The sequence below is a fragment of the Anguilla rostrata genome, chromosome 5 (assembly GCF_018555375.3).
Source record: "Anguilla rostrata isolate EN2019 chromosome 5, ASM1855537v3, whole genome shotgun sequence".
NCBI classification, from domain to species: Eukaryota; Metazoa; Chordata; class Actinopteri; order Anguilliformes; family Anguillidae; genus Anguilla; species Anguilla rostrata.
Genome location: NC_057937.1, coordinates 17,494,594 through 17,521,121, shown reverse-complemented (window position 1 = coordinate 17,521,121; position 26,528 = coordinate 17,494,594). Strand labels below are relative to the sequence as shown.

The following is a 26,528-nucleotide window of genomic DNA, read 5'->3' as shown; positions in this document are numbered from 1 at the left end:
CGAGGGAATGTCTGAGATCTATTTAATTTTTTTCAATTTAAATATATAATATGTAACGTTGACCAGCTAGCAATCTTGGTAATTCCAGCTAAGCACCATATATAGGTAAGGGGAAAATTGGCCCTTTTTAACCTTGGCCTCTCAAAAACACAAACCAGCGTTAAGAAAATTGGAGACAGTAATTTTATTTTTTTATTAAGAATTAATATTAATAATCATATTATCTCAAAGCTAAATTTGCTCACATTTTACATATAGTTCTACACAGTCCAGAGTATACACATGCCAATTCACAGAGTGGGATGTCTTCTACGTTTTGTTGTATAGTACTGTTACAAGGGGAGGTTGACTGGTTACAGTAATGATGCACAACTACAGTCCTGATTTTTGTTCCAATCAGTTATCTTAAATTTACTTTTCTGATAGCTCTATACACTGGTTCACTCCTGTACTTGAGCACAGTAAAATATTTAAAATACACTTGCAGTATGTTGTGCTTATGCAACTATAAGATAAAATATGATTGAGCTAATTAAATAATGTGGAGGAGTAGTTCCGGGAACAGATTAATGCAAAGAATGTTGTATAACAAGTCTTTGTGATTACAATGAGACCAAGATATTGTTTTACCATTCACGATTGTCAAACTGTAGAGAGAAAATGGGCACTTCATCCCAACTGTATTAATGATTATGTGTTTCTCAAAAGTTGCCAATGGTAATTGTTCCAAGGTTACATTATGGGTGTCAAATATCAGAAAGATCCAAGAGGTCAATGTTAAAAAGGCTCCGTTTTGCCCCAGAATTACCGATATACAGTGTTGGGTAGTGATAGATTAAATGTAATCTGGATTGTGCAATAATAATACAAAAATGAAGTAACTAAACATTTTTCTCTCTCTCTCACGCACACACACACACACACATCACCTACACAGAAGGACAAACGGGAAGTTGGTGTGTGTATAAGTAATCTGCTAGACTCTAGTTACATATTTTCAACAGAATCCGAACAAAAACAAACCGGTTTAGCTCTCTAACCACTGTTTTGAAAAAGTATCAACTGAGGGTAGAACCAACACTGGATGGTGGTAATGCACCGTTCTTCCAGATATTCTTATAAACTCAAAAAAAAAGTTTCACATAGAGGCTTTCGGGAGTTGAAGTCCCAATTGTACAATACGTTTTACATAGCTGCTTTCTGTGGACTTCACCTCCCATCAGCCCAATACTGCGCTGACGTAACGTATCGCACTCCATCTTTGTATGTCGCTTGTTGCATGCTTTACTTGCTTTAGTTTATCATGCCGGTCGATACAAAAAGAGTGCGGGGTCCGGAAGAATCACAGTCTCCTTTGCTTTTTATCCCTGAAAGCGCTAAGAAAGTATTCTCGAAGGAAAGTCGAGGGGATGGCCGACAGCGAGGGCAGACAGACGTGCGGCCGGTATTCGCACGATGCGGTCTGGTCAGCCAAGCCAAGGGGTCTGCGTACATAGAAGCGGGGAACACGAAACTGATCTGTTCAGTGTACGGCCCTCGGGAAACCGAGAGAAAGGACGAGACGGATATGAATTCAGGGCGGCTGTTATGTGACTTTAGATTAGCCCCGTTCTCCTGCCAGAAGAGGGGCGCGTGGATCCAGGGCAGTGAGGAGAAGGACCTGTCCCATGCCTTGCTGGAGGGCCTGCGGCCAGGGGTGTGCCTGCACAAGTATCCGCGCTCGCAGATAGAAGTCAACGTGATGATCCTGGAAAACGACGGCTCAGTTCTTGCCCACGCGGTTACCTGTGCTTCCATGGCGCTCGCTGACGCCGGTATCGAGATGTACGACCTGGTACTAGGTTGCTCGCTCCGACAGGACGGAGACACCTATCTTATCGACCCTACTTTTCCAGAGGAGAGCGGCAGCTGGGTCACCAGCAACGGGGAAAACCAGGGCAGCGTTACGGTGGCGCTGTTGCCCACTCTGAACCAGGTGTCAGGCTTGCAGTCAGACGGGGAGATGAGAGAGGACACGCTGGTTGAAGCCGTGCGCGTCTGCATCGAGGGATGCCACAAGCTGTATCCAGTTGTCCAGCAAGCCTTGATCAAGTCCGTGCGTAGAAAGGCACCACCACCTGAGAACTGACAGGCTTGTTTTGGACTCGCTTGCTTGCGCGTTTTTATATAAATTCAATGCTTCACATTTGATGTTTAATATGCTTTTGTTAATAAATAATACATGGACGTTGTACTTTTAATTGCCATTTGTATGTAGTCGCGAGGAACTGAATGCAGCTTTTTAAATGCAGACTCTATTTACAAAAACAGTATGCAAAATGCAGCATGTCAACAGATTTAGCGTTAACAAGATGATAAAAGAATGTTACATGGGATGATGAAACACTGTCTGGAAATAACCGTTACATTTTCACCATTTCACTTAACAGCAATGAATGTGCAATAGGAATTTAATACTTACTGTAGTTTTAAAGAAGGTGAAGGAAATCATCTAAAGTGCAAGTTAGTCATATGGGCGTAAGCATTCTCAGGCTCAAAAACTCCAGTACATCATGCAATACATTTTTATTAATATAATAAAAGAATTAGGAAAAAACAGTGGTTCGAATTCACAGACTATTACAGTGACAAATCTTTGACTAATTCAATGCGAAATCTGGGTTCTAGCTAGGCTTGGACAAATCTGGATCTTTTACACCACATTTATAAGAACTGGATAATCTCCATGGCAGCAACTGAGTGCATTTCTCAAGTCCGGTTGTGATATACAGTACACAACGGAAAGTTTTATAGATATACAAATATACAGTTTGTATTGAACACAAATATACAGTTTGTATTGAACACATTTTCTCAGTCTGGGCTCCTTGTGGCTTCAGGTCTTTCTCCTTTCACTTTTTGCGGACAATCACAGTGGCTATGCCCTTGACGTCCCTCAGCCGGTCTGCATCAAAGTCCACCAGAAGCTTCCGGAGGCCTGGACGAGTGGGCCTGAAGGAGATCTTGACCATGACCTCCTGACCTGGTGAAATGTCCCCTCTGTGAAGGAACAAGTAGTTATGGGAAGTCCAATGCTGCATGCGCACACCAAAATGGATGGAGTCTTGTGTGTCATCAGCGACTCCGCACAGATAAAGTTCTCTTGCATGGTTAAATTGTACAAGAGAAATAAATCACTGACTAACTTGATTTAGGTGGCCTATTGCCCAGGTTTTCTAAATCTCCCTTTCAAACACAAACGCTCAGAAATGGGGAGAGGAGTTCTGCGACGGCAGGGGTATATAACAAGGGCCAAACTTCATTATCTAATTAATTATTAAACATATGTACATCAGCTGATTTAAAAAAAAAAATCTAATTATAGCTGCAGCCTGCATAAGTGAACACATTTTACTGTCGCCCAATCATTTTCTGTAGACTGGAATACAGGAGCGAAGCGCCACTGGTGCATACTATGTTAGGAATATTAAATCAGAATCAGAATTACTGGGTGGAACAAAACCCACTATACACATTGGCTCTCCAGAACTGCAGATCTGTAGTTTTGATCTATGGTGCCTACAATTAGAAAGAAAAGAAGATAGTTAAATTTGGGAGGAGTTACACGTTACCAGATACTTTCAGCCATTAAAGACAGGGTGAGAAAGTGTAAAGAAGTCATTTTAATGCATGCTGTGTAAGGTGAGTAACTGGTAGTGTTAAAAGACTGGAAGCATTTATGGGTATGCTTTCCCTTCTACAGAAGCAGTTATTTCAAACCAGCACCTTTATTGAAGGGGTACATAAAGATCAGTGTTAGGGTTGGCGACATACTGCTAGTATAAAATTAGAGGGCTGTCCTTAGCACTGACCACATTCTTTTGAGTTCATCCACATCACTGTTCATAATATGGCAGAGTTTTTTTATTCAGTAATGGAACTGAACATTCAGTTCTGGTACATTCCGTACAAAGAGGGCCCTTTTGGACAAACGCACTAACTGAGATCTTATTGAACACTGGGCCCAAGTACAAACCTATTCAATAATTGAAAATAACACTTAAAAGACCATGAAATTCTTCCCAGTCCTCTTCTTCATGAAATATCATTTCTATTCCAAGAAGACAGCGGGGATATATTTTCACATCACATTTTTGGATCGGAGGTCTTTGTATGGTAAGGGCTGGCGGACGGTGCTGGAGAGGGGAGAGGGTTGAAATGGAAGGACAGAAGCAGAGCCATGTTTGGATTGGATGGCCCTCTGTGGTAGAGCTTGGTGGCGTGGAGGGGGGAGGTAAACAGAAAAAGAGCACAGCCTGTACTACACCTGTACAGACAGCATTCTCTGTACTACACCTGTACAGTATTCTCTGTATTATATTATTACTTTCTTTATGGGCATTTAGCAGATGCTCTTATCCAGAGCAATACAAGAGCAAAGATCAGGGATTGAAGTACAGTAATTCCCTCTCAGGGGAAAGTACAGTTCCAGAGAGACAGCAGGCAAGCATAGTCAGTCAGTGCAGCCTGACAGACAGTCTTACTGAGGAATTTTCAAATGCAGCAAATGACAGATACATCAGGATACGACAAGCAAGCAGGCCCTCATTCACGAACACACAGGCAACAAGTACACATGCAGCCAGACACAGCCTCTCCAAAACACAATGCTGTTAATGATCATTTCTGCACCCTAAAATTGGTCTAAGACCAGTGCGTTCAAATAATCCTAATTCAAAAAAAACAATGTGAGTGCCACAACATTAGTGCAGAGTCTGTTTTCACAATCCAAGATACATACGGCGCTGGGATTTCCTTTGCTCTGGTGAGTCCGGCCCCTTCCACAGTGAACACGCCCCCTCGGAGGGAGACAGGCAGCGGATTGGTGAATGTAATATGGGCGGTCACCTTGCGAGACACAACCGCCTCTCCCAGGACCTGAAACAGAAGCACAGAAGCAAAAAAGAAAAAACGTTTAACGTCAGCAAACTCATTGTAAATGAATATGGTGAGTAGCAATACTTCAAGAACAAAGTTCACACAGTATAATGAATTTCAACATGTCAGAAACCTTTTTTACAACCTCAGGTTCAGAAACCAGACCGTACGAGAGCATGCTATACAACAGTTGGTATTGTTTATTTTGGTCCAACTGGTCCATTCAATTCACTTTTGCAACACCTTGGTTACTACTTGGCAAAGCAGTGCTTAATCTTGATATTATGTAACATTCCTCTCCACTTTTATAACACATTTTTTGAAAAGAATCGCATTAGTTACTGGGATGGCGGGTATGCCATCCACTATGCCTTGATGGGCCACGCCACATATATATGCAGTACTCAGTTTGGCACCTTAACTAAAAAGCACAGGCCCAAATTAATTGAATGAATGTAGGAAAACCAGTAGCACTGCTTTTTTATTTAGTTTTAGCTTCTGTGAAACATGGTGAAGAAAGTTTTGTTGTAAATTGTAACATCATTTTGAAATTGAAATTGGTGCACAGAGATTTTTTGATATTGTGTTTATAGACATCCAAGTAACTAGACTTTTTATGTTGAAAGCATTTTTGCTGAGATGTCATGATGTGCCACTCAAGGAGGCACGCCATATTTTGCATACATCACTTCCTGTTGTCTGTACAAGCAGGTGTTCCCTACCTTCACCACAAGCTGGGGCATGCTCAGAGGAATGTTGACCTCTTGCAGGATGATGTCATGGTGGTTGTTTGCCAGCAGCAGGGCAGTAACCCTGATCACGTGATGCTCAGACACACATGAGCCGTAGTGGTCATACCGCAGCCTTAGCACCTCCTTGAGGACTGGATGGGGAATAACAGGGGATAAGGGAAGAAGTAACAGAAAATCGCAGATGGAGTCAGCAGCGCATTTTGGGACATTATTAGTATAATAAATGAGCCTTATTGAAGTGGCACTTATGTCAATTTTCTACCTGAAAACCACGATTGTGTAGAGCTCATAGTAGTAGACATACTACATACTCAAAGACATATTACATAACACAATTAGCAATGTACCCTTATCAATTTAACTTCATTGTTGAGTTAACTGGGGGCATGACTGAAACCTCTACTGAGCAATTAGCAATTAGCAATCACTCACAGTTGAAATTTTCCATGCCTATGCTTCTGTCTCATGATGAAAGCATGATTACATTACATTACATTACATTACAGGCATTTAGCAGACGCTCTTATCCAGAGCGACTTACACAACTTTTACATAGCACTTTACATTGTATCCATTTATACAGCTGGATATATACTGAAGCAATGAAGGTTAAGTACCTTGCTCAAGGGTACAACGGCAGTGTCCTTACCCGGGATTCGAACCTACGACCTTTCGGTTACAAGCGCAGTTCCTTACCCACTGTGCCACACTCCGTCCTCCATGATGAAATCCTGTGGTAGAGTTACAGGAGTGCTGTCCTGTACGGTCATGTCATGCGTTTGTGCTATTTCCTACCATGTTGTTATGTTGCGTTGTGTTTTGTTGTGTTGCACAATTCAGTGCAATGCTGTGCTCTAACATGCTTTGCTCTGTTCTGTTAGTCTATGCTCTGGTGCACCATTCTGTGCTGCACGTAAATCAACGACACTGTGCCACGCTGTACTTTAATGTGCTACACAATGCTCTGCTGATGGAATGTGCTTTCACAATTACGCAGTGCAAATTTTCACTTATGGAATAAGCTAATGGATGTTGGAAGGAAATGCTGCCTTTTAACAGCGGTATTATTTAACAGCCATGCCACGCTCACTTCAGAGCTCAGTGTGCCGCTCACCCTTCTGCGCTGGCACCGTGAGGCTGGCGCTCTTCTTCTGGCACTCGCCCAGGTGGAGGCTGTTGTAGGTGACGGCGTTGGAGCTGATGGTGAGCCGGGCGGGCGTGTCCACCTCGCCCGTGTTCCGCACCTCCACGATCACGTCGAAGTCCGTGCCGTGGACCGCCTGGGCGTGCCTGATGGACAGCTCCAGCTGCTGCTGCTCCTCCCCGTCCAGCTGTGCCACCCTCCGCCCCGCCTTCTCGTACACCTCCCGCTCTTTCGTCGAACCTGGAGGGGTGGGGGTTACTTGTAAATTACGGAAGGTTCCATATACTATGGATCCAGATTATGTTCTACCCCCCAGCTTGGTCACAGGCCTGAGTCATGTAGGTGAGATCATGTTTGCATCTGCAATCGGATCTTCACTTACATTGAGATGCATTCCCTTTAAACACCCTTTATTGCTTATACAGGCTGGTCAAATGCATAAAAGTCTGTTTTTATTGTATGTCTACACTACAAACATTCACAGAGCTAGTGTTCTATGTGTGTGTGTGTGTTTTTATGGGTACATGTGTTTGCGTGTGTGTTTGCATGCATGTATGAGTGTATAGGGTTTGTGCACATGTGTGTATGTGTACGTGTGTTGGTGTGTACAAGTTCTGCATATGTGTGTGTGTGTGTGCGTTGCTGTACCCTCTGGGTATTTGTAGAGATCAGTGATGTCCTCTCTCCAGTCTCCATATATGCTCTTGGTGCTGATGTTGCGGCCGATGGTCCTCTGGTTGACAGAGACTTGGGAGCGCTGGCCGTCTGGGTGCACAATCCAAGTGGCCAGGTCTGCGTTCACCTCTGAGAACACGAACGTGGCGTCGTACTTCACCCCCACCTCCCCCTCCTTTATCGCCCGCACCGGGCAGGGCCCGCAGCAGTACACCTCTGAAATTGGGAAAGGGGGGAACGGGACAGGATTGAAAGATAGAAGGAGAGAAAGGGGAAGGGGGAGATAAAGATAAATTGATGGACAAAGTAAAACACTGCCCAGTAGTCATAGCTCCACTGGTCTCAGCACTGGACAATCTATCGCTTGAGTGCCTGGGAAAGGAAGCTACGGTCTGTGAGATAGGATTCCTGTAATCCGATTGGTTCAAGCATTACATTTACAATACATTGCAATACATTATATTTATTTAGCAGATGCTCCTATCCAGAGCAATGAAGAGCCATATCTACTCAAGATTTTCATAAACCAGAAGATAACTGACCATTCTTTTATCAACTATTTGCAAGTTAGGCAGCATTTCACATCAAGGTGTCAACCTGGTCTGTGTCATATTACTGTAACATTATGAGTCTGGCCAGCAGGGCTTGTGTCTCACCATCACTTCTCTCCTGAGGCGTGGGGTCCAGTACCTGCCACCCATCATAACCCTTGGGCAAGTCCTCGCGACCCATCCATGACTCCACCCAGGAGTGGTAGTTCCTGCACACACCGCCAGTTACAACAAGCAGGAAGTCAGTAGGTGATTTAGCCAGTTAGGTTATAATGTACAAGCAGATGCAGATAACAGGAAGTCAGATAAAAGTCAGATATCAATGTCTCTCGCACATACACACACACACACACACACATACACACACACACACACACACAGAAAAGAAAACAGGAGGTTGACATGTTGCTATGGAGACAAAGCTCTTTTGCAGAACAGGTTATCTAGCTATAGCAACTATCACAGAAGACATGGGTCAAATGTACAATATATTTCTGCAGGATGGAAAAGAGAAAGAGAAGAGCAAAACTAGGAGATGTAACAGGAAATTGGCAAAGGAAGCAAGGAGGAAGTAGGAGTTTAGCCGATCACTTTCTTACAGGTGAGGAGAAAGGACTATTATAAAAGTGCATCATGTGACCTTGGCCAGTGCTTAAACTATGGTGACGTCCATGCACCGGGGAACAATGTGGCATGTGCAAGCACCCCCCTACGGTGACTGCAGTAATTACATTAAATACTTAAAGCATATATCTTTAAACAAATTCCTCTTTTGTGAGTGAAGTGAAGTTTGAGAACCCAGAAAGTCAGAGAGGCAGGCAACAGGAAGTGGAAAAGAGCGAGGACAGGAAATGTGCCCGAGACTGAAGAAAGGCACAGTGATCTCACCATATCATGTCCTTCCTGCCCATTGACACACTCTCCAGTTGCTCATTGTACCAGTAGTCGATGGCGAGGTTTCCGTCCGTGTCGTGGGCTGAGGAGTAGTTGGTGACACAGCGGGTGGGGATGCCCAGACAGCGGAGGACTGTGGGAAGGGAAAAAAGGTGTATTACTCACCAAAGAGTGTCAGTGGTCAGTCTCTGAGTAAGTTTCTCCAGATACTCAATAACAGATTCACTAGCAAGTAACAGGTATCCGATTCATATTCATATTCCTGTGATCCCGTGTGTTTCCCTCTCATCTGTATAAACTGTGCACAGTTTGTCTTTCTTTGTCTTTCTGGTCCAATTAGAACATGTCTGTTTTGATGTGCCTTGCCACCTCCTTTCATTTATACAGACTACACACCATTGGTAGTGTCCTCTCTCCTCCTCTTACCTGTACAAACCACAACCCTTTGGTAGTGTGCTCCCTCTACCTACACTTCCTCACATTCAAATGCATTCACTCACATGCCCCCACCTATCTGAAGGCCCTGCTACATCCCCAAACCTCCACCCGCAGTCTCAGGTCCAAGGCCATCCACCAACTCCAGATTCCTAGGACCAGACTCCGCACCATGGGTGATCGCTCCTTCAGTGCTGTTGCCCCTCGCCTCTGGAACTCACTGCCAAACCACCTTCAGCTCCCTCAAACACTCTCCTCATTTAAAACTGGTCTCAAAACCCACCTGTACCGCATTGCCTTCAAATAACTTCCTCCTTGACTTCTTTACTTGTTGTTTTAACCTTTAACCTTGTACTATTTTGTCTGTGTTCCTGGTACTGGTCGTTTTATTTTATTTTATTTTATTTTTCTTTCTTTTAAAAAGTGTACTACTGTTTTTTTGTGTATTGACCTCACAACATGTACAGCACTTTGAGATACTGCTTGAAAAGTGCTTTATAAATAAAATGTATTATTATTATTATTATTATTATTATTATTACCCATGCCCGCACAGACCATGGTACTTTACATGGTTTTGAACTCCTCATTTTACATTTCCCAAACCACACCCCCCTGGACAGGTCCGTGCAGTTAATTTGGGTATTTTAGCCCCTCCTCCCACCACCGGTGTTAACCACACCCCTTTGGGCATGTCCTCCCACTCATCTTGCCCTTGTAGAGTGTGGTTTGTTGGATGTTGAGTATGTGATGTTCCTCACCTGTGCACGCCACCCCGGAGAACACCCAGCACTGGCCGTAGCGCACCCTCTGGGCCCCGTCCTCGCTCCAGCGTCGCAGGATGGGCACACTGCCCGTCCACCGCGTGGGCGCCACCCCGTCCGAATACTCCCCGTCCCAACGACCCGAGACCACACCCCGATCATCATTAGCATTCACCTGCGTCAAGGTGCACAGATAGCACGGTGGGTCAGTCATGTGGCTAAGGCTAGTTCAGATCAAGTCATCAGCAGACAAAATGGTTTTTATAACATTCATAGAACAGTTTTTGTTCAGTGAGGGCTGCCATTTTGTCTGACATTCATATCAAAACCTTGAGGGAAATGATTGGTATTAAACTTTGAGTCCAGAGTTACAGACTGAATGAAGCAGTTGTACACAGTGAAGAGGCTCTCCCTTACTCAATGATGAGTTTGAGATTTTACCACTAGAGGGCAAAAACACCAGTATAGTCAATGACACCAATGTGAACAAACAGTTTCATATGAACTACATACATATATTACTTATAGTTATATATAGGTTACTAAAAATATTTAGGACAAAGGTATGCTACATACTAAATAATCTACATCGAATATTTTCAGGAGAACTTTTTTTGAGGGATTTTTGAAGTGCTTAGGACAGTTGCTTCATACGGTTGGTTTTTTTAGAGCCAGAGTAGACTATATTCCAGCTTTAGCTTGTTATGCTCAGACCAGTGCAGGCAGTGCAGGGGCTCATGGTGACTGCGATTACACAGTTCCGCGTAAGTTGAGTTTTGTGTTTGTGTGACTGTAACTCTCCGCTTCCCCCTGGCCAGCCAATGGCGTCTGGCAGACTCACCATTGCTGTCACGGTCCTGCTCACGTAAACCGGATCGCCGCGATTGGCCATGTCCATCTCCGGGTTCTTCAGCGCTGCAGGGGAGTTGTCCAGGATCTCAAAACAGATATCCACCACGCCCTTTTCAAACTACCAGGGAACAGAAACAAGAGGGAAATTTACTCAGTTTACATCACCATATCATATAATACTGTATACCAAATATATAATTAGCATAGGATATATACTTTCATATCCTATGCTAATTATACTATATTATTATATTAAACCGTACACAATTTCCCATCCCAAATATGATTCACTTTATATATTCTCTACCAGACACTATGCTTCATATATTGAACATACCATATTTGATATTTTCTATACCAAATACATTATACTTTATATAATCATGCACCAAATATGTAATGTCATATATACAATGAAAAATGCACTATATTTGTAAATATCCTGTGCCGAAGGTGGTACACTTTATATTTCCTGTACCAAATATACACATTATATATATTTTTTTTTTTTTTGAATGTTTTATAAATCCTACACAAAAGGTATTATATTTTATCATATACCTAATATATTACACTTTATATTTCCTATGCCAAAAACTATCAGTCATCTCATAATCCAGTGTGTGTACAATATCCAATGCAAAAGCATTTCATATGTTTTCCAATCAAAGGCACAAGAGTGTATGCACCCATGCCAACGGCATCACGCTTGTATCCCATACCCTGCGGGTAGTGCTTTTCACTCCTCTCTCCTCCCCCTTTCTCCTTTCCTTCCCCTCCCCCTCTCCTGAGGTCAGTCTGGAACCAGGCCTCTCCAGAACTGCCAGTCTCCCAGGGTGGGGAACCAGCACTTGTTTGTGTACTCACTAATCTCGCACCTCTCGAATAGAAATGCCTGACATCCACCAGGAGGATATTGGCCAGGCCTGGCCTACTGCAGCCCGAGCACTGAGTAGCCCTCCATCACCGAGCTGTCACAATTCACCCGACCTGTCACAGAGCTGCCAGAACTCTCACGGACTGCCGATTCCCAGGGTTCTGCACCCTTTCCCCTTCTCTCCTCCATGTTCTGCCCTGTTGTCCGATCCCTGCCTGTAAACTGTCTAAATTTCACTATTCTCTGCATTAGAATTTGAGAGAAAATAAATCCACTGGCAAAAACGAGCTCCTCTTGTTGCAACGCCCTTATAGCCAAAATGTCACCCATCACACAAAGGTTTGGTTTATGTGATTACTGTAGAGCGCCTGTATGAACCCGCCCTGCCTGTGTGTTGAACTTTCCGCAGCTGCTGTCTGTGACAGGGCAGGGCATGTGCAGAACCGGGTGCACTACCTGCCCAAAGTTCCAGGGTAGTGTGCGGATATGGTCCCAGGAGCCTTGATACAGAACCCCGTTTTCATTGAGAATGTACTCCTGAAGCTGCTCCTCATCAGGGAGGTGCACTGGATCACCTGCGTGGGGGAGGACGGGGGCAGGTACACAACCGGACAGCAAAAGAAGGGAAGAATTAAAGGGAGATGGGGAGAGAGAGATGGAGATGCTCCACAGGGTATTAAGGTGCTGATAAACATGACCTGTCTCTCGACACATAGCAGGGAAATTATTTTGAGAGCACTGTTGTCCCCTTGAGCGTCTTTTTCTTCTGCAGTGATTGGGTCACTGTACTCAAGGGGCAGATCATACTCAGAGGGTCACCAGGGCATATAAGAAACAAAATGGGGTGATGGGGAGGATGTAAGGCAATACCCAGCATTCCCTGTGATATGAGGGACTGTGGGTGACAGATCAATATGCTGTAAATTATGCCATGTGAGATGTATTATGCCACTACATCTCATGTCAGAAATAGTGTCTTTCTGTTTGTGTACTACAGTGCACATAGGTGCCCATGTGTTTGTTGTGTGTGAGCATGTGTATGTATGTTTTTTCACATGTATGACTGTATATGTGTCTGTGTCTGTTCATATGTGAGTATGTGTGTATGTGTGTCTGTGTGTTTGTTCGTGTGTGAGTATGTGTGTCCGTGTGTTTGTTCATGTGTGTGAGTATGTGTGTGTATGTGTGTCCGTGTGTTTGTTCATGTGTGTGAGTATGTGTGTCAGTGTGTTTCTTTGTGTGTGTATGTGTGTTTGTGTAACTCCCACCTTTACACCAGGGGTTAAAGAGCAGGTAGAAGTGCCCAACAGGGGTCTTCTGCTGGAGTTGCCCATCTGGGGACAGCAGCACCACCGTCATGCTGTACAGCCCCACAGGTGCGTCCGCTGGGCTGTGCACCGTCAGGAGCAGCTCACTCTGTGCCCTCTGCTGGCTGAACCACCACTGGCCCCGCCCCCAAACACGCGAGTCTGACACCTTCACCACGACCTCACTCTGCTTACCTGCACAGGCAGAGAGAGAGAGTGGGGGGGGGGGGGGAGAGGGCGGGAGAGAGAGAAAGAGAGTTGTTTGTTGTTTGTATTTCACTGTTGTTTGTATTCCTATTCCTGTTTGTGTGAGTACGCTTTGGCAATAAGTACAAATGTATTTCATGCCAATAAAGCATTTTTGAAATTTTAATTTTAATTTGAGAAAGAGAGAGAGAGAGAGAGCACACAAAAGTGACAATGAAAAAATTTGTTTTTCTGCCTAACACACTCCCAAATCTATTGTTGCTGAAAATGAAAATAAGTGAATGAATTGCAAATAAAACAGACAAGCACTTTAATGAGCTATCTGAGCAGAAGTCAAAAACAAAAAAAATCACACTTTTTTTCCTCATAGCAAAGGAGGCCTGTCAATTACTGCCTGTGACTGTGTGTAGCAGGTGAAAGTGTGCAAAGAATGCTGTTCAGGTTGAATATAGCAGTAGTACCACAAAGTGCATATTTTGCCTTGAGCGGAATACGTTTAAGAATGTGATAGCTATCAGCTTTTTCCATCGTAAAATACTTATTGTCATTTGTCACCTGTCAACGAATGCAAAGACTCCTGCAGTTCAAGTTTTTTTTAGTAGTTTAGAAAGTGTGTAAGTGCTGTGACTTCACATGTGAGAGAACTGAACAGTTAACACAACCAGGAAAACTTGTAGTGTCTTAATCATTATAAAACAGTTTGTGATGTATAAAGTGTGTACAGTATAATGATGAGTCACATACCATGCAATATAAAAATTTGCATGTAATTACTTGCTAGCCAGGGCCAGGAATTCCCCATACAGGTTCATAGTGTGAATCCATTCATACGCAGCTAACCGGTCGTCTCTCACCTATCATTGCAGTGTTCTTTTCAAATAAACATGAGCCTTTTTTAAAAAGTTGCATTCATTGTAAAAAAAACATTTTTTTTTTAAAGCTTTCTGTTGTTTTTAGCTGTTGGTTAAAAACAAACTATTCTTGGTGTGACAATATAGCATCTAGAATATACCATCTAAAATGGGTAATATTTCAAATGCTGAAATATATATTGCATGAACGTATTTTAAATTTAACCAGGGTTACATATATGTTGCATACTCTGTACCACATGCAAAGCAACCTTCTCCTCAACCATTTTGATTGCAGATTACAGACACATTTATTTGGGAGGTACTTTCTGTTTTGTAAGAGGACCCATTGTGTATTTTTTTCCCCCATCCCTGGTGGTGACACCAGCTGACCAATGAGAGCCCGGCGGGCGGAGCCAGGCGAGCGGGCTCACCGAGGTGCAGGACGAGGGCGAGCCGGTGTCTGGGAGGCTGGGGCGGGGCCCCGGTGCACTGCAGAACCAGGGAGAAGGGCTGTCCCCTGCGGACCAGCAGGCGCTCCGCATCCATCTCCTCTGTGCGGTGGGCTCGGTTGTTCACCCTGCACTGCAGGTCCACCCCGCTGAACACGTCTGGCGTAGGCAGGAAAGCAGCGGGACTCAAATGTCATCATTTGTTCGGGAGCACTTTTAGTGTGCAAGTGTTCCTCTTTCACATTTACCTTTCTCTGCAAGAAGACTAAATGTGTTTGTTTATTGTATTTAACAGACAGCTGAGGTGCCAGAACACACCTGGTTCAGTCTACAGTTAGAAAACCCTAAGCACCTTCATACCAAAAGTTATTTATTTTAAAATATTATTATTATTATTATTATTATTATTTAACCCTTTTTTCACAATTTTTGGAACGCCAAATCAGTACTGGATTATCCACTAACAGTATGGGAGAGTGCAAACAAGAACAAATCTCTTCCAGTGCCAAACCCATAGGTGAACATTCCTTTGAAAGAATTGCCCCTGTGGATGTGCCAAAATATTAATAAAAGCATTTTAAAAAATGTATTTGAGACAAACCACGGGAATAACAAGCAGTGTGAGGTCACTTCCTGCCAATCAGTGCCAAGAGTACTGAAGGCCGGTAGTGGTTACTGAGATGAAGTAAAAATGACAGTGCAGAGCTCACAGTACCTTGAAGCTAAATATGGCCCTTCACCTGTTTTCTGTGAATAACACGCTAGCGCCTAATTAGAATAACACGCTAATTAGCAATAGCATCCTTTTAATGTACAGTGATTGCTTGTTATGTTGCTTTACACATTCCACTACATGGAGCAACATTAATTGTACAAGTGAGATTTGGTCACATATATGTAGATTTCATAAGAAAATGAATACTGGGTACAAGTGAAACTGTTTCATGTTAAATATAGAAAAATAGACACAGGACTACATTATACCCAATCAAGTCAAAAGCAATTTGCAAGTGGATGATACTGAAACAAAGTAAAATCAACTCTGCCAAGAAGACCGTGAAAGTGCCAGTATGCGTTAATGTTAACTTGGGGTTAATGTTGTACTTAGAATTTGATCTAGAAAGCCATACTAGCCTTTCCCTTTGGCAAACCATCCTTTTTAAAACCAGCAGAAATTCTGTAAAACCAAAATAACATCACCATTCTATGGCTAACCTGAGTCTGAAAATATTATTTCAACTGGGAACATTCGTCTACAAAAGAATAACACAAAAAAAGTGATTGTGACACTGTTTGTTTTGTCAGAGGGGGGGTTCTTCGCAATCAGCTTCTGCATATTTTACACATATCGCTGGCATCCCTCAGTAGGGTTCAAAGCCAAAACTTTCACCCTCTCTCCACTATGTCAGCATTTTGCTGATTTCAGCATTTATTTGCCTGACTTGAGAGCATGTATGTAACTGTGTCTTCAGCTTCACTTGACTCTATATAGTCTGGACCAGTTACAGACAATGAAGCACAGCTGCAACCACTCTAGCCCCGAAATCTAGCCATACGACACCATCATTAACATTCCTCACTACACACGGCAGTGGAGTCTTAGTGCCTACAAAAATTTGTACAGGAGAAATATATTAATGTATATTTAATGTATAAACACAAGCACATAAGATCTACACCTCTTAAATGATAAACATGCAGAACAGTGCTTGCCATCTTCATAATGACAGTTGATGTGCAATTGAGTGCAAGTCGAGGATGTTTCTGGAAAATTCCATCTCAATTAATGGGAATAATACTGACGTACAACATTGACAGCAGCCAACTGCAATACAGAGGTAACACAGGCTGAGGACTGCAAGTGTGAAGCGTCACAAACCAAGAAGGGCGACATCCGTCACTCACCGCTGCGATCTGTCATCCTGTGGCTCCTGTGTGGGTCCGTGTGTGTTAGCTGATTTCTCTCTCTCCTTTTTCAGCTGCGTCCTCTCCTTCTCTCTCTCTTTCCTACTGAATCCATTTGAACCTTCCGTTTATATTGCTGAAGAACCCCCCGCCCTCCGCCCTGCACTCCACCCTACCCCGCCCGCCAGCCCACTCTATCCCGTCCGCCAGCCCCTTCCCCATCATATGTGCACACACACAAACGCACACACACACACACACACACACACTCGCCCTCCGCAAACTCTTGTCAGCACAGATTTTGGCAGCTTCAGAGCACTGGCTTGGCTCTGACCAGCCCCAGCGCCGCGATTGGTTACATCAACATATTAAATAACTGACAGGAAGTGAGGTCAAGTGTTTGCTATAGGCCGTGTGAGAAGCGTACGGGAACCTCTCTGAGCCTAGGTCAGACACTGGGCTCTTTGTCCGTCGGGGGAGTGTGTGTGTTCTGGGGGGTAGGAGGAGGTGTCCATCTGTATTCCGGTAATACAGTGTCATCGTGCTTTCCTGTCTTGGAATCACCTAAACTTAACATGGATTTTATTATGTTTAATGGGGGGAGTCCTCAAAAGACCATGCAATACATTTGTTTTAGTTTATGGAACGGTGAGCGTGAGTGAAAGCAGAGGAACAATTACATCGGGCTGGCAGGTTTAACTTTCAGGAAACTTGCCATCCTTGACAGATTGGCTCTCCCGGTGTTTTCTCTGGCACTGTGATGGAGCAGATTCTATTGGACCTTGGCTCAGAAAAGCCCAAGCGTGTCCAAGGCCTTCAGTGACCATCAAGCAGATGTGTGAGGGGGGGGGGGGGGACAAAACACCTCTGCAGCCCAAAAAATGTAGGATTGCTGAAAATTTATTTGCATTTCATTCAGTGCATGGCAGGTTCCATTTTGGCATTCATTTAAATGCAAACATAATATCTTTTTTTTTCTAACATAAGATTGTCTTGCAAACTTTCCTGTTCCAAAACTAGTAAAGGGAAAAGATTCATGCTTAGTTCAAATGTTACGAAACAAACATGTATTGATTCCACAGGTTTTAAAACGACAAACAAGGCAGACATGGTCCTTAAAATAGGCAAAGCCAGTGCAATAAAGCTTTCTGTGAACGTTTAAAGTGTCTTATCAATGCATCACATACAGCAAACACGCCAGTGGGTATGCAAATATCCCAAGTGCAGTGAAAAAACCGCACCGTCTGAAACCACAGACAAAGTTGAGGTGAGGTCTGAGGCCAAACGCGCGTGGTAGGGACGCCCGACCTTGTACTCTTGGCATACAGTGTGGATCACAGTTGACTCGTAGTAACAAAGCTAAAAGTACTGGCAAAAAAAACTAAAAAAACAGTTCCGGGAGGTGAGTGACTCAAATGCAGAGAATTTAATTAAAAACGACTTCATTAAAAACTCTCAATTATATAAAATAATTAATAAAACCTGAACTAACAACTTCAATGAATCACCCTGGCGATCACAATTTTTGTAATTCTAACTCCTCTCCTCTTTCCTTCATTCCGGCAACAGAATGATTGGTAAACTATTTAAAATAACAACACACAGCATAAAAATGCCAACAGTGTGGTACACAGCTCCAAGCTCCATGCAAAAGATCGCACTCCTCTGTCTCCAATGTTCTGAGCTGTGGACAAAAGAATGGAGGGACCTTTTGTATGGACTTTGGGAAAGCTGTCGCTAAAAGTTGGCATGTAATAAAAAGAATTGTCCCTATTGCAGTGAAAAACACAAAGACTGGAACCTTCCATTCTTTCAACAGCTGAAACTACAGAACTACAGTATTCAGAACTGCTAAGACTTGGGACGGAACACTCCCTTTTTCCAAAGCTAACCCACAACCACTTTTCAAACCGGCACACCAAAGAATCAGTAAAACAGGCAACAAAATGGGGGGCAGTTCCTCACCAGTGGCATTGCCTGGCACCGTGAGGCTCTGGCCTGTGACATCCCTATCCTGGAAGAAGTGACGTGAAGTACTACTGTGATTGGTGCAACTGCTCTCCATTTCCTTTCCAATTATGATAATACACTAAGGATGTGAAGGTTGTGTTATTATTCCTGTTCTTTGTCAAGAATTCTTTGCTACAGGTGAAGATGAGGAGGACTAATATCAGTGGCATGACATTTCTCCTTGGTGTTCTGAGGTTCATTCTGGTGGGTGGCTGACTGACTGTTATCTAAGGCATGCTGTGTTGCTCTCTGGCTCCAAGTGACAGGATTACACAGTGTATAAACTTGCAGATACAAACAGGAATTTCTTTGGCTGTTTGCAAGCAACAGGCTGATTACTTGCACAGCTTCTACATAACAGTCTTAACAGTCTAGGTGTACATGTATGTTAACAATGGTGTCCAAAGAATCAGTGGCACTTCATTTATGTGTGTGTGTGAGAGTGTGTGAGAAACAGATCTGGGGCGATTCCACATCAATTCATAAAATAAAATAGAAATGCCCATAATATACTATGAATTTTCAATTAATTAATTGAACAAAAATCTGCATTGACAACAAACAGAACTGATAAGGAATTGTCCCCAAATCTGGTTTGTGGTTGTGTGTGGATTTTGGGAATGAGAAAGCAAACAAAAAAAAAGAAAACCCCAAAACAAAAAAAAAACAATGGCAAACAATGTTGTGGTGCATGTGTGTGTGTGTGTATGCGTGTGTGTGTGTGTGTGAGTGTACGTACGTGTGTTTGTGTGGGTGTGTGTGTGAGTGTGAGAGTGTGTGTATGAGTGTGTGCATGTGCAAGAGAGAGACAATATCCCCCGCTCTCAGGGAGTCCTGAGCAGGATCTCTGTGATCTCAGCCCTGCTGCCGAGCCTCATGGGAAAGCCGTAGTAGACTGTGCCAGCCGACACGTACACCTGGCTGCTCTCCCCGACCCGATACAGCCCACAGAAGAACGGGTTCACCAGGTAGGCAAAGATGGACAAGGGGAAGATCTGTCCCGCGTGGGTGTGTCCTGAGAGCAGAGGGGAGAGGGAGGCACAGACAGGCGTCACACAAAGCTGTCTGTAACTCGCTCATTTTAAAAACTGTCCAAATTTGCTTCACTGCTAATTTTTGTATAGTCTTAATATATCATGGTCCACTACCCCATCAGACCCAGGCTAAGTTAGCAAGGATGAACAAGTAACACAGATAAGCAGATTTCAATGCGTGCATAAACTCACGGATTACACGAATATCGACGAGTGGCTGTGCATAATAAAGCAAATTTGCGTGATTGATAACCCACAAAGCCAATAAGAGTTGATTATTCATTTAAGAGTGAGACATATTGCACCTGCACATTTGTACTTGTGAGCCTTACAACATACAAATCTGCATGATCGCAGATCTCCTTCATCCTGGAGCTCTTTGTAGTTGTAATATGCCCACAGCAAATACAGAATGCAAAACTGTGTTCAACCATTTTAGCGCACGCTTGCTTGAATGACTGCATACGATTCTGCCCCAATAGGGCTGAAGATGCATGCAATGCCTCAATTCATATGGTCCTCCGGCTCTAGTGCACCTTTCTAAAGATAGAGCCTGAAATGACAGAATTATATAAGATGATTCACGAACAGAATCTATGAATAGATTCTACTCTACGCCATATTTCAAATAGAGCAAGGAAGGCAGCATGCTTTGGGCTGTTTATCTGCACTGACATCGGCGCGGTTAGTCAATACACGGTCCATCTCGATAAGGAAACCGAGGACGGTGAGTGTCCCGCCGAGGAGAGCAGAACAATACGTTCCGGACACCGTGATAAATCGCCGGCTTAGCATGCTACCGTTACATATTTCGCGAGGCCCTCATCCCAGCTGACCCGCAGCCGTCTAATCAGCGGATTAGTGGCCCCGCCCCCATCTCGCGAGACATGACGGACCTCCAGAGGGACAGCCCATGACGCGGAGAGGAGGAATGCCTCGTCGGTCAGGTTTCCGGAATTGGGCGTCCTCCTCATCCTACGGCCAAAAAGGACCACGGTGACCGCCCACGCCTTCACACCTCCCCGAAAAACTGACCTCCACCCCTGCGAAGTGACATCACCGTCTGTCACGGAACTTCCTGGGCTAATTCAAGGGAACCTCGCAACAACATTCCAAAGTTCAGAGGTCAACTCCATTCAAGGCGTCAGTCCGCACTTAAGATTGCGCTACGGTTCGCCTGGAACACTGCATACATTCTGCGCAGATTACAAAGTTTTACAGCAACGTTTTAGCTGGGACACTTTTGGTGTAACCAGAAATGGGAAGTAACCAGAAATCAGTAGCTACAGCAACAGCGCTCTGCAAATGGAGGTACAATAAGGCACTGTTTCAGTTCGGAAACTATTTCGCAAATTCATTCTTCTCTTGAAAGCAGCTGTCATAAAAAAAAAGAAAAAGGTGGAGCAAAACAAGTCTGACTTACACCTGACAGATACGTCCTGGAAAGAAATCTGTAAACAAATACCAGGGGTGGCATGTAGCACACAGTGATAGACTGGGCCACCAAACAGGATTTAAACTAAATGAAAACCGTAAGTAAACCATACCTGAAAGGTAATTACAAGAGGTTTGGGCATTGCATCCATTTGAAACAATCAGTTAGAAAATATCAGTTAGAGAAATATTTAGACCCAAAATAATAAAAATAAAAAATTAAAAAATAACATAAAATAAAATAATAATATCATTGGCCTCTTATGACAAAATTACTAACATAAATTACAGAAGCTCACTCTATTAATCATGATAACTTATTCCATTAACTATCCTATCTAACTGTTAATATGTTAAATCAAAAGCACATCTGAGCGCCTATGTGATCTTCTATGTCTTTTCTCTCTGTTTGGAGGTGAATCTTGTATCTGCACCTGAAACCAGAAGCATCACACACTCCTCCGGTTCCTTACACAACTGTACAGACAAGAAATATAGATATCTTACTTCTGAGAGAAAGGGTGCCTTTTTGCGTGATCACTCTCACCCTGGTAACTAGGCACTTCATTATCAAGCAAACATGGGACAGGACAGGGATAGGAGGGGAGCAGTGTGATGCCTCGGAAATACTGGCCTGGTTAGGGCATACGAGCTGAGTCATGAATCGCCTCTTTCATGGGAATGAATGTCACCAAATTCAAAAGAAAGAGGAGTGGAGAGGAAAAAATATAAAGTCAGTCAGTCATCAGACATTCAGACCAACAGCCTCTTTGAATAAGAACGCAAAGACCGCTGTCGTCAGGTGGGGGCCACCAGTTCTGCCCCTGGCACCTCCCGCCGAGGAGATGGCTCCCCATCTGTAGGCTCCTCCGTCAACACAGAGAGAGGAGTCCACAGATTCAGACCCAGAGAAATATTGTATATTTATTAAATAAAAAACTTTTTCTCAAAAAGGAGAGACACCTAGAGAAAAAAATTCAAAAGCAAGAGGGAGAAAGAGTGTGTATATGTGTGTGTGTGAGAGAGAGAGAGAGAACAAAGGGCACAGTGACATAATGTAATGCATGGAATAACACTTCTTTAAAGATGCAGTTGAGGGCAAAAAACATTTGCAGAGAGAGTCACGTCAGGACAGGGAGTCCACTGATGAACCATCATCAAGAATCCCACTCTCTGTACACAGAGTCCAGCACGCCACAACATAAACACCAGTGTATTTCCCATCAGTGTTACAGCAGACCTGGCAGACTGCACAGGAATCAAGCTTCCTCCTCTCATGGAATGATACTAGCACACTGGGATTGGACCTGACATACTTTAATAACCATTTTCTAAAAAACAATCAATTACATATTTCTATTATATAATATTTAAAAATAAGTTGTTATATATATATACAACAAAATAATATTAATAGGATTAATATACATAATATACACATTATATTTTTATTATTATCATTTATTTATTATTATATTTATAATTCATTATTTTAATCATATTATATGAATTACATACTCAATATCAGTATATTGTTTAAAGTGTTTGAAAGACAGCCGTTTATTTATTTTTATTACTGTTGACAGTACTAAAACCTGTTTTGAGCTGCAAAGAAAACTATTTTTGAAACTTCAAGGAATGCTCAGTGGTTGGTACTGCTGGTGCCTTGCCTAAACAAATTGAGGGGAAACATGGCTGTATGTTCTCTATTCCGGAGAGTCAGTAACTCACTAAACTAGAACACGAGGATCTTGTGGTGCCCACCTTAGAGGTGGTTCCCAAAATTTCTGAGTCCAAGACACATATAAAGAGTAAATGAATGTAAATGAATGAGAGTGAATGTAAACTGAAAATGAAATACAGAAGTCAGCATTTTTTATGTGCATTTTTCTTAAAAAAGGTACATTGTGTAAGTCCTTCTGGATGTGAACATCTGTTCAACGCCTAAGTATAAGTAAATATGAATGCACTTTAAATACGCTGAGGCCTACCTGAGAGCACTAGGTTAATGTCAGGCCTCTCCTGCAGGGCTTGGAGGGCGGCACGTGGCTGGTGGGCCAGGAGGATGATGGGTAACTCCCAATCACAACCATCCAGAGCTTCCGTCACATCCATCCCATGTCCTGGATACCTATCATAGCACAGGTCACAATGACACATAGAACACCCTGCCCTGTCATCCCAATAAGTGAATGGCCCGCACCATTCTCAAACTGACAACACCCCCATTATCACCCAAATAAGAAATGATCGTTGCCTAAGCAACAACAAGAACATCCTTGTCACCTTGATGACTTAAAGCACATCTTGTCCCCACACAAGTTTTATAATAGAGCTCCCCAGTCTTTTGTTCTAGCCCAGCACTAAATGCCTGATTCTATTAATCATCTAATCACAATCTACAATCAAGACTTCTCTGATAAGAGTGGGGACCTCTGCTCTAAAGAGGGTTCAAAAAAGAAGGCCTCAGACATCAATTGTAGCAGTCATTCCATGCACATCTACACAAGGTATGGACACAGGTTTATGGAGAAATCCACTCATTCTTGATTTTCTTCATATTTATCTGGATTCTTTAGGGCATGATGTTATTTGGGGGAAATTCTAGATTCTTAAACTCTGAACTTCCTAATGCTCTCTGAAATATTTTGTGACCGTCTGGCTGTGCTCCATTATGCATACTTGCATTCTGCATACTTACATACTTGGTAGCACATTATTCCAAGCCTAACAGAATAAGAAAGAATAGTTCTCTATTCCAGTGGCATTCATTCTTGCTATTGGAGAGCTGCAGGGTGGTTGATTTTTGTTTTCACCTTAAAACTCAGCAACCTTATTCATTCAGACCAAAGAAACCAGGTCAGATCACTGTGTAATCAACGCCTTTCACTGATCAATTAAGTGTTGAGTAACAACAGAAACCCACACACCGTACACATCACGAAGGGAAGGGAAATCCAGCAGAGGCATGCGAGGGCTCATGGGAGCTGCGCTCACCGTAGCATGCGGGCCTCCAGGTCGTCCACGCCGGCCAAACAGATCCAGTCTTCCTTTCTCTCTTTCCGGAAGATCTTGGCATTCCCGTTGTGCAGGGGCTGGATGCCAAGGGAGCGCAGGTGGGAAAACCATCTCTCCACATCCGCAGTGTAGTAGTCATGGTTGCCTGAAAGCATGCACGGGAGAGGGAAAAGAAATCCATTACAAAAACTTCCTCAAAAAATCCCCAGTCATCCTCTTGCACATACTATGAAACTGAATGTTTTATTGTAGGTCAATGTAATGACAACTACTACAGGCCACGATGCTGTTAACTCAGTATCTCTATTTAATTCAATACAAATGACCCTGGATAAGAGCATAATGTAAATGCCTTAAGGTAAACGTAACAGGAAATGTAAAAAAATACAAACTTTATGAAGGAAAATGGGGGAGGAAGGGCGGTGCATTTCTGCAACCCTCACCCCCATCGCTTCTGTCTACTTTTAAAAGGGCAGAGGTGGACAGTCCAGGGGTGAGAAAGTAAAAGTCCTGCCATGTGTTTCTTCTGCCCATGAACTCAGCCACCTGATCTCACTAATTAGTCCTGCTTCCTGGCAGAGGAATTATGCTAACTAGCAAATGCAGGTTTCTGGAGGACTTCTACTTTCCAAACCTGGATTTTCCACTTCTGAAAAGGGGGCACACAGTGCCGAGAGAAGGGAAGGAGAAAAGAAGCAGGTTGTGATACTGAGAAAATGTGGCAGAACTTAACCTAGGCAGAAAGGCTTCTTCATCTGTCAACCCATTCTAGTAATGGAATCTTTCCTTTTCACCCTTGACCCTTGACTCCTGACCCCGTCTCACCTGTGACAAAGTAGGATCCCAGTCGTGACTTCATGTTACGCAGTGGCTCAGAGACGGTCAGTAGCCGAGACACCTGGGAGTCAGTGAGGTCACCGACGATGACAACCACGTCTGTGGACAGGCAGACTAAATCACTCTCCAAACATCCAGTGAGCACCCAGATCAGTGTTAACAGCACAGGCTTAAAGAATTTAAACAATTTGAATCAGTGGAATGCATGCTGCTCCCCACTTCTTGTAAAAGAACTGTACCACTACTGCAAAGTAATCAAATGCAAATGCTAAGGAAAAACTTGCTCTACTTGAACAAAAATGCAAATTGGTAGAAGTTATGGCATAGTAATTCTTGATAACTACCTGGATCAAGGTTGTTCACCATGGATACTATCAGCTCGAGCCTGGACCGTCCCACAGTGGGACCTAAGTGGATGTCCGACAAGAGGACAACCTTAAGGTAGTCCAGGGAGGGGGGGAGTTTTTCCAAGGCGATCTCAACCCGGACTATCTCCGGAGGCAGGGACGCGTTTCTAAGACCTAAAGCAGTGAGGATTACAGTCAATAAGATAGCCAGGATCGTTTGAACGCGACCAGAGGCGGACGGGGCAGAAACAGTAGCTGCACATGTCGGGAGATCGGTCTTGTTCGTCGATCCGCCTCGCGCCACCAATTTATGACAATATCCTGCACAGCCGAAAGCAAACAGTAAAAACACGAGGATGAAGTATGCGCCCAAACAGCTGTAGCTCATCAGCGCCAACCAATACGGTTCTTCTCCAACCAGGTAAAACATAGACAGATGGCTGGAGTGGGCGAATATGAGAAACAGCAACACGACTCCTCTCCAGCATTGTGCTATCCGGGAAGAAATGCATATTGAGCTGGTAAGCGCCGACACAGTCTTTTTCCAAATGTAGAGCGAGCCGATTAGCAAGATAGAGTTGGCCAGCAGCAGGAACTGAACCCGGAATAATCTGGCTCGCGTAACAATGTCCATGGTCTCGGACAAGAGAGTTCGGGAAATCAGCATAGAGAAAAACACAACCCCTGTAGCGATGGCCAGTTTAATTTCCATGGACAACTTCCCCAGGCTGAACATTTTCCGGCTTGTGCTGTGTCGCTTACTGGCGAATGTGTTTACAAGACAAAGGTCAAATGAAAGACTTGTCGGGAGCACGAACAGAGAAGACTAAATCGCTACCTCCAGTTTGACGTCTTCATCGTGTCCTATCGACACTCCAAAAGTCTTTAGCTAGCTAGTGGTCTACACATTCAAGCTGTGTTGATTTACTTCCGCAAGCTTGGGTTCAACTCGGCGCGTTGTCCACTGGCAGTGTTGCAACGTTGCAGAAGCATTTTGCTGCTACAGGCATGCGATAGCTATGATGTCGGGTTGGGAAACTATAAAAATACATACAATTATTGACATGCGGTCAACAATTTCATACAGAGTAATTCATTTTTTTTTTTGTAACACTAGTACTTTTGTCACATTGTCAGGATGGCCGAGCGGTCTAAGGCGCTGCGTTCAGGTCGCAGTCTCCTCTGGAGGCGTGGGTTCGAATCCCACTTCTGACATCACTTTTTTCCCCCGTTGGAAATCGCGCATTAATCTCTGTTGGGCTCCC

General features: G+C 43.6%; 3 protein-coding genes and 1 non-coding gene across 4 annotated transcripts; 2 read left to right on the top strand and 2 right to left on the bottom strand.

Moving 5' to 3' along the window:
* Positions 1 to 258: 258 nt before the first annotated feature.
* Positions 259 to 16,726, bottom strand: tgm2l (transglutaminase 2, like). The gene is made up of 13 exons (XM_064335460.1): positions 16,584 to 16,726; positions 14,661 to 14,837; positions 13,130 to 13,363; positions 12,318 to 12,436; positions 10,974 to 11,102; positions 10,130 to 10,307; positions 8,928 to 9,066; positions 8,145 to 8,248; positions 7,462 to 7,704; positions 6,784 to 7,053; positions 5,640 to 5,800; positions 4,781 to 4,917; positions 259 to 3,039 (listed from the first exon to the last, which is right to left on the bottom strand). The coding sequence occupies exons 1-13, from the start codon at positions 16,597 to 16,599 to the stop codon at positions 2,892 to 2,894; spliced, it is 2,055 nt and encodes a 684-aa protein (XP_064191530.1). The 5' UTR covers positions 16,600 to 16,726; the 3' UTR covers positions 259 to 2,891.
* Positions 1,304 to 2,233, top strand: exosc6 (exosome component 6). The gene has a single exon (XM_064335462.1). The coding sequence runs from the start codon at positions 1,304 to 1,306 to the stop codon at positions 2,126 to 2,128; it is 825 nt and encodes a 274-aa protein (XP_064191532.1). The 3' UTR covers positions 2,129 to 2,233.
* A 741-nt stretch (positions 16,727 to 17,467) lies between the features above and the next one.
* On the bottom strand, positions 17,468 to 26,280 carry tmppe (transmembrane protein with metallophosphoesterase domain). The gene is made up of 5 exons (XM_064335456.1): positions 25,261 to 26,280; positions 24,905 to 25,015; positions 24,059 to 24,224; positions 23,053 to 23,192; positions 17,468 to 19,608 (listed from the first exon to the last, which is right to left on the bottom strand). The coding sequence occupies exons 1-5, from the start codon at positions 25,997 to 25,999 to the stop codon at positions 19,418 to 19,420; spliced, it is 1,347 nt and encodes a 448-aa protein (XP_064191526.1). The 5' UTR covers positions 26,000 to 26,280; the 3' UTR covers positions 17,468 to 19,417.
* A 115-nt stretch (positions 26,281 to 26,395) lies between these two features.
* On the top strand, positions 26,396 to 26,478 carry trnal-cag (transfer RNA leucine (anticodon CAG)). Its single transcript has one exon. It is a non-coding gene; the product is annotated as a tRNA-Leu (tRNA).
* Positions 26,479 to 26,528: the final 50 nt, after the last annotated feature.